General features: G+C 49.4%; 1 protein-coding gene across 1 annotated transcript in view; it reads left to right on the top strand.

The window, feature by feature from the left end:
• The window catches only part of HDC (histidine decarboxylase), a 23,579-nt gene that overhangs the window by 12,384 nt on the left and 3,288 nt on the right, over positions 1–7,907 (top strand). The window contains exons 7-9 of the mRNA XM_013006372.3: positions 83–245; positions 340–430; positions 4,132–4,230. Of these exons, the coding sequence (XP_012861826.3) occupies positions 83–245; positions 340–430; positions 4,132–4,230 (353 nt within the window). The remainder of the gene's footprint in view (positions 1–82; positions 246–339; positions 431–4,131; positions 4,231–7,907) is intronic.

The raw sequence follows: 7,907 nt of genomic DNA, 5'->3' as shown, positions 1-7,907 counted from the left end.
TAAGCAGACCATCCATCCCAAGCACATGCTTTAGCCAGGCCAGGCCCCAGAAGCCTCAGCCACACAATGCTTGTCTCCGCAGGTGCCAGGGAGGGGCTATGGCTGCACATTGATGCTGCCTATGCGGGCACTGCCTTCCTGTGCCCCGAGTTCCGGGGCTTTCTGCAGGGCGTCGACTATGCCGACTCCTTCACCTTCAACCCTTCCAAGTGGATGATGGTGCACTTTGACTGCACTGGGTTCTGGTGAGTGGGACCGGGGAGCTTTGAGGGTGCGGGGAAAGCTTGCTTCCTGAAAGGGAGAGGCCGCAGCGACTAATGGCTCCTTGGAATCCCACAGGGTCAAGGACAAGTACAAGCTGCAGCAGACCTTCAGTGTGAACCCCGTCTACCTCAGGCACGCCAACTCAGGGGCAGCCACGGACTTCATGGTGAGTGGCCGGGGATGGGGATGCAGACAATGCAGAGGTGGGGCGGGGGAGTGGGCCTCTGAGAGGACCCTCAGGCCTGAGCCTGGCTGCGCCAGCCCACCAACTGTTTTCTGCCTGCCGGCTTTCACCTGCACTCTAAGAGCTCCTCCCATCACAGGGCATCCAACTTCTTCCCTAACTGGTTTCTTTTACGTCTTCTTTTTTAATCAGTTTATTAGGGTCTCATACAACTCACCCCATCCATCCATCCATCAGTTGTGTAAAGCACACGTGTACATTCATTGCCCTCATCATTCTCAAAACATTTGCTCTCCACTCAAGCCCCTGGCATCAGCGGCTCCTTTTTTCCTCTCCCCTCCCCCATTTCCCCTTCCCTCATGAACCCTCGGTAATTTACAAATCACTACCAGTGCAAATCATATCTTGCACTGTTCGACGTCTCCCCTATCTCACTTTTCTGTTGTCCATCCCCCAGGGAGGAGGCCATATGTAGAACCTTGTAATCGGTTCCCCCTTTCCACCCCACGCTCCCTCCACCCTCCTGGTATCGCCACTCTCAGCACTGGTCCTGAAGGGATCATCTGCCCTGGATTCCCTGTGTTTCCAGCTCCTATCTGTACCAGTGTACATCCTCTGGTTTTGCCAGATTTATAAGGTAGAATTAGGATCATGATAGTAGTGGGGGGTGGGGTGGGGGGGGGTGAGGAAGCATTATAGAACTAGAGGAAAGTTGTATGTTTCATCATTGCTACACTGCACCCTGACTGGCTCGTCTCCTCTCCATGACCCTTCCGTAAGGGGATGTCCAATTGCCTACAGATGGGCTTTGGGTCTCCACCCACACTCCCTCTCATTAACAATGATATGATTTTTTTGTTCTTTGATGCCTGATTGTTTCAACACCTTGTGATCATGCAGTCTGGTGTGCTTCGTCCATGTGGGCTTTGTTGCTTCTGAACTAGATGGCTGCTTGTTCCCTTCAAGCCTTTAAGACCCCAGATGCTATATCTTTTGATAGCCAGGCACTCTCAGCTTTCTTTGCCACATTTGCTTATGCACCCGTTTGTCTTCAGCGATCGTATCAGGGAGGTGAGCACACAATGATATGATTTTTTGTTCTTTGCTGCCTGATAACTGATCCCTTCAGCATCTCATGAGCACGCAGGCTGGTTTCTTTTACGTCTATGTCCTGCTGTGCTGCTTCGTGCTTATCCTGCCCTTGTTTTGATCCTGTGGTTTAATTTCCAAATCCACAAAGAAACTCCCAGAACACTGACGCTGATGCCATCATTGCCATGACCCTTGGAATCTTTCCTGCGGTGCGGACCAGTGCCCTGGATGTAGTTTTCAATAGGAACCCAGCCCTGCTCAGGGTGAACCCAAGTATGGTAGCATCTTGAGAGAGAAGATTTAGGTTCTTAACCCCAGGGTTCAGGAGTCACCAAAAACCAGAGCCACAGTCTCTGATGCCAGGGAAGCTTCCTCTGCCCTTCCTCCCAAAGCCTCTGTGTGGAAGAGAGAGAAATCTTTTGTGGATGAGCATTGTCTTGTTCTTGGCAGGGGGTACCTGCCAAGCCCTGCTTATTATGGAAAGGGCCCCCGAGGAGGCCTGAGAATAACTCAAGTTCAAGAATAGGCATGTCAGCCTTCATGAATCCAACTTCCTGTTCCAATAGGAAGTGCTAGCTGGAACCCCACTCTGGACCAGCTAGTGACGGAAGAGAAACAATGGCAGATAAAGGCCAGCTCAAAAAGAAATTGAAATTTTGTCCCTGTGCCCCCTTAATTTGTTGCTGAAATAAGATGATCATTTGGCCATAAGCATCTAGAAGCCAAGATGATTTAAAGGAAACCTTCTATTGTAGTAGTCTGCTGGGAGTGCCTTTGCTTTCTGGTCTACCCCTTCACTCCTCTCAGAACGTAGGCTTGGCAAGGGATGCAGGTGACAGGTTTACCTCTGGGGTTTGGTGCCCTCTGCTGGTCAACAAAATTTCAGGTTGGTCCTCAAGCTGGGATCAAAGGCTTCGAACTTCTATGCAGGAGAAAGGCTGCCAGTGCACAGGGGGGCAATGTCCCAACTGTGCCCAGGTCAGGAAAGCCAGAGGTGAAGGATGGAGGTGAGGACACTGAGGATTTGGCAATTCCCTGGAAAGGTCAAAAAATATTCCATGGGGCAAATATTTGTTCGCAGTCAACAGAGAACCGTGGCAGAAGTTTCCTGACCTTTGAGAGAAGGGTCATTGGAAACCATATCACTCCTTGACCATAACAGAGCTCCCTGAACATATTTTCCAAGACCTTGGCTCTATCTTCAGATCTGAGAACATGGGTCTGACATCTGTGGTGACCACAACCTTGACCCTTCCATTCCTCTGTATTTGGTCACTTGGAACAAAGCGTCAATGTTAGTGTCATGGTACCTAAGTCCGAGACAGTGGTTGAAATGCCCACCTGAAATCTGAAAGTTGAGTGACACTGCCTAACGGCCTAGGAATGTCCTAGTCACAGGTGAGGCCCTGACGCTGGGATTCAATACTGGCTGGCTGGCCCCTAGACGGACGGAACTCGGTGGTAGTTGCTTCCGGTTCCACTCATGGCGGCCTTGAGTGTCCTCTTCAGGATCAGTGGTGTGTTTGAGCTGACGAATGTAGTGCCTTCCAGGTTCAGCCACTGTATTCTATTGGACAGTGTTCTGGGATCACCAGGCCTTTCTTCCTGGCCTGTCATCGTTAAAAGGTGATCCAGCTGCTGTTTGAAATATTGGCAGCAGAGCTTCTGGCACCATTGCAACCTCCGCAAGCAGCCGAAGCAGGACACGTGGACTGCGTGTCAACTGCAATGTGACAAACACTCTGAGCCGTGCTGGCAGTTATACTGTGATTTATAGCCCACATCTCAGCATGGGTAGAGTCAACCACCACTGCCCCTCCTCCTGAAGCCCCTGACATCTGTTTCCCTTGAACCACAGCCGGGAGGGGTGCGGGCTGGGGGTGCGCTCTCTTGGGTCTTGGATGAGCCACAGAGTCCCCACTGCCCGAGCCACACAGCTTGTGAGCTAGCTGGAGGGGACTCCCGTGTCTGAACTTTCAACCACTTTACATTTTGAAGGGACATAAAAATAGAACTTTATTTTTTGCTAGTGAAGGAATGTAGGTTCATCTAGTGAAAAAAAAAATAGGCCCTGCCTTGCATTTTGGGAACCCTGGTGGTATAGTGGGCTAGGCATTGCAAGGTCAGCAGTTTGAAACTACCGACCACTCTGTGGGAGAAAGAGGAGGCTTTCTACTGTCCTTCAGGGTTACAGTTTTGGAAACCCACAGAGGCAGTACTACCCTGCCCTTGTAGGGTCGATATGAATCAGAACGAACTTGATGCAGGGAGTTTGAGAACTTGACTTTCAGGGCAGGGATGAAAGGTTGCAAGCAGCACTTAGAGCAAACTGCCCTTTCCTGAGGTGTGGGGCCACAGGCCTGCCCCACCACCCCCTGGTCCTACTCTCCCTCCAGGCTCTATTGGCCACCTGCCTCAGTTGTTTGGTCACAGCGGGCAGCCTCTGGGTAATGTGCTTGCTTCCTCCTTAGCAACAGCTCGGGGAGTCATGGTGACTGCCCATCCCTGGAGGCCTGGGAAAGCAACAGAGAATGCCCAGGAGCCCGCCAGGAGCGGGCACCCTGTCTCTAACTGTGTTTCTTTGTTTCCAGCACTGGCAGATTCCCCTGAGTCGGCGGTTTCGCTCAATTAAACTCTGGTTCGTGATTCGGTCCTTCGGGGTGAAGAATCTTCAGGCTCATGTCAGACACGTAGGTAGCATGCAGGTTGTGGGGCAGAGCCCGCGTGTCACTGTTTCTAACGGGGGGCAAGGCTGCACTGTGCTTCACACACCTGCCCAAGGGACCTGTGGCATCTGGCTCAGGTGTCTGAGACTGCTCTCGGGCTCCTGGGGTTGATTATTCAGGTAGCCCGTCTTTGTTAGCTAGAGGAACACGGCCCAGACGTGATGCCAAGGGCTGTCTCGTCATGTCTTCTGATGCCACCGAGCCCTGGGACCGATTGCCAGAGAGAGCGAGAGAGAGAGAGAGAGAGAGAGAGAGAGAGAGAGAGAGAGAGAGAGAGAGAGAGAGAGAGAGAGAGAGAGAGCGCGAGCGGTGTGGCCCACCTAGCATCACATCTTTTAAATACTTTTTCAGGTTGTCATGGTGATCTGAAAAGCGCACCCCCGGTACAGCCGTAGGAGTCCCTGAGTGGTGCCAATGGTTAATACTCTCAGCTGCTATCCAGACGGTGGCGGGGGGTGGTGGGGTGGGGGGGGCTCCAGTTCACCCACGGGTGCCTCAGAAGAAAGGCCTGGTGATTTACTTCTGAAAATCAGCAAATGAAAACCCCGTGGAGGACAGTTCTACTCTGACACACACGGAGTCGTCATGCGTTGGAATCAACTTGATGCCAATTAAAAAAAAATCATGGTCCTGTCTGGAACATAGGTCTCCAGACAGAGAGATAACCCCAGTCTGGCACAGACACCCCCACCTTGTGCCCACACATAGGTATTGAAAGCCTATTTAGTACGATGTGTTTTATTTCCACTCAGTGAAAACGAGATGATTGTGCTGGGAAAGGGGCGGAGAGGAACGGAGACCAGGGATGGTCTCGTCTCTGTATTCTTCTGGGGAGGAAGAGGGCTAACTCCAGGAGCTTCAGCTCCGGCCGCTCACTGATCCATCCACACCCCACGTGCCCTGAGCACAAGAATCCGCTCTGTCTTTGCCCCTGTTCTTCGTGGAGAAGGCCCCACTTCCGATTCTTCCCCTTTCCCTGCCTTTATCTTCAGTCAAAATGTATGAAGTAGCCCAGGAGCCGAATTTACCCTAAGTCCTACCATAGTAAAGGATAGAATTAAAAATAAGCATTTCAGGGGAGTGATTTCTCTCTTTCCATCATTATTCCCACTTGCATAGTACTTTTGATTTAAAAAAAAAGTAAGCTATGCTTTAAAATTAGATACTTACAACTGTGCTTGGGGGTGTGTGGGTTTGCCGTGGTCAGCCCTGTGCTGCAGAGGAGGTTCAGAGATGGTAATTGACCTGCTCAAGGGGAGGAGGCCTGGGACTTTACCCCTTGCTCCCCAATTCCAAATGCTGTTTCCAGAGTCCTGGGCTCTTGGGGTGGTTAGGTAAGCCCAAGTTCTGAATTTCTCTGTAGAGAACAGGCTCTGAGTTAGAATGTTTAGTTCTCTCCCATTTACTATTTGGTGAGCTTAGACAAATTACTTACCATGTCTGTGCTCGACTTTCTAGTTTATAAGATAGAAAAATGATAATAAAAATGATCAAACATTTAATGGAGGGTTACATGAAATAACATAAAAGGGTCAGTCAAAAAGTATTGCTACCGATCATACAAACCTTTAAGATACCAATATATCAAAAAATGATAAGCTATTGTTTCTTGGCATATCCTCCACTTAGACCTATGCAGGTCTGCAGGTGCTATTTCCTTCTCTGAAGAATTCTGGGCTCTTCAATTTCTACCATGCCCAAATGGTACTTTGGCATCCCCGAAAGACTCGAATCATGTTCATTTTACGTGTGCTTCAAGTTTGGGGGCCAACAAGAAGTCTGAAGGCGCACGATCAGGGCTGGAGGGTGGAGAGAGCGTTGCTACCCTGCCAGCAGGAGCAGGTGCTTTGTCCTGATGGCAGATGATTCCTGAGCCCAGCATTCCTGGTCTTTTCCTCACCGAGGCAGCCTTCAATTTTCTTAAAGCTTCTTCCCAATACTGCCCCCTCCCCTGTCATAATCCTGTGTCCTTGGAGAAAATTTATCTAGAGGACCCCTTTGGGGGTTCCCCCCAATAGTCTCCATAACCTTCTGAGTGGACCTCTGCTTTAAAACATTGTGGCTAATGGGTCCCCTTAGAAGCCTTTGTTTGGATGGGACCTTGTTTCCTGGATCATATTGGTAAATCCAAGATAGGATTTGTTATGTAAGACACTTTCATTAGCTTTGCGTTTGCTTAAAGCACAGGTTTTAAGGCAAGCCCAGCTCTGGGGGCTGGCTGATCTTTGTGCAAGCCTTTTCATTTCCGTCTTTGGGAAGGCACCCTCACAAGACTAAGGCCAGCGTCTTACTGTGCAGGCTGGTGCTCGGTCATCCACTCATCGCAGAGCACCCAAACCCAACCTCGCTGCCATCAAATGATCGGGACTCCTCGCGGCCCTGTTGGGCAGGATACAACTGCCACCTGTGGGCTTCTGAGACCGTAAATCTTTATGGGAACAGAAAGTTCCCTCTTTCTCCCTTAGAGTGGCTGGTGGTTTAGAACTGCTGACCTTGTGATGGGCAGCCCAGAGTGTATCCACTATACCACCAGGGCTCCTGCCATCCACAATAGGGATCAGCAAACTTGTTCTGTGCATACATTGTGACCTTGCAGGGCCTATAGTCTGCTACCCTACTCAGCATGCTGTTGTCGCACAAGCATGACCCTGGATGATTTATAAACAAATGTGCAGGACTGAGTTATCTCAGCCCCACTTTTTAAATTTCTCTGTTATAAAGCTTTATCCCCCCCTCCAAATATTATTGGCACATAATTTACGTGTCATGCAATTCAATTTGTTCAATCGTTCAATCATATTAAGGAGAATTGTACAATCATTACCACAAAAATTTTAGAAAGCTGCCTCCCCCATGGTTAAATCCCTTTTGAAATGAGTTGTGCCTTCACATATCAGTTCTAGTGTCTCTCTCCCCCCTCCTGCCTTCATTTGTTTAATTCCCGAAATCCCCTTTCCCTTCCTATCACCCCACCCCATCCCTGCATCCTCTATAAGCCCTGTATCAGTTATTATCACTATGCATCCACTCCTCCCGTGCCTCAACCGGGAACCACAACAGAAACAAAAAACAGAATCAAAATAAGGTGGTAAGGATAACATAATAATAATATAAAGAAAAAAATACAAATAATGAGGAAGAAAGAAAAGACCCCCATCAATATGTAAAAATCCAGGGAAGCTATTTGTGTCATGGAACAAGTAAGAGATACTTGCACCCAGCACAAATTCAGGTCAGATCTATAGGGAGGTCACCTGGCTGAGTATTGGGTTCGATCCAGCACAGTCAAGCTTACAATGCTCTCTGCCTGATAGGAAGGCTGTTCGAGACTTGCCTGTGGCTAGAATGGATCTGCTCAGTCTGAGCAGATACTCTGCAGATGGGTTTGGGTTCCTACGGTCCTCCATAACCTTCAACAAATTGGGTGTTCATAATTTTTGCTCTCAGACTTTTCCCTTTGCTATATTCAAATTTCATAATTGTCATCTTTGCATCACAGAAGCTGGTGTGCTTCTTCTGTGTGGACTTGGCGGATTCTGTGAGAAAGCTTTATTTGCAAAAGCAGTTGGGAGCTTGGAGTTGGCCTGTGGGCCCTAGTTCGCTCAACTCTGACCTTGAATGGTGTCCTGCAGGTGGAGGAG

Source organism: Echinops telfairi, unplaced genomic scaffold (assembly GCF_000313985.2).
Source record: "Echinops telfairi isolate 266 unplaced genomic scaffold, ASM31398v2 ScPeMD7_8;HRSCAF=38, whole genome shotgun sequence".
In the NCBI taxonomy this organism is placed as follows: Eukaryota; Metazoa; Chordata; class Mammalia; order Afrosoricida; family Tenrecidae; genus Echinops; species Echinops telfairi.
The sequence above is the reverse complement of the archived record's forward strand: the minus strand, read 5'-3'. Positions and strand labels throughout refer to the sequence as shown.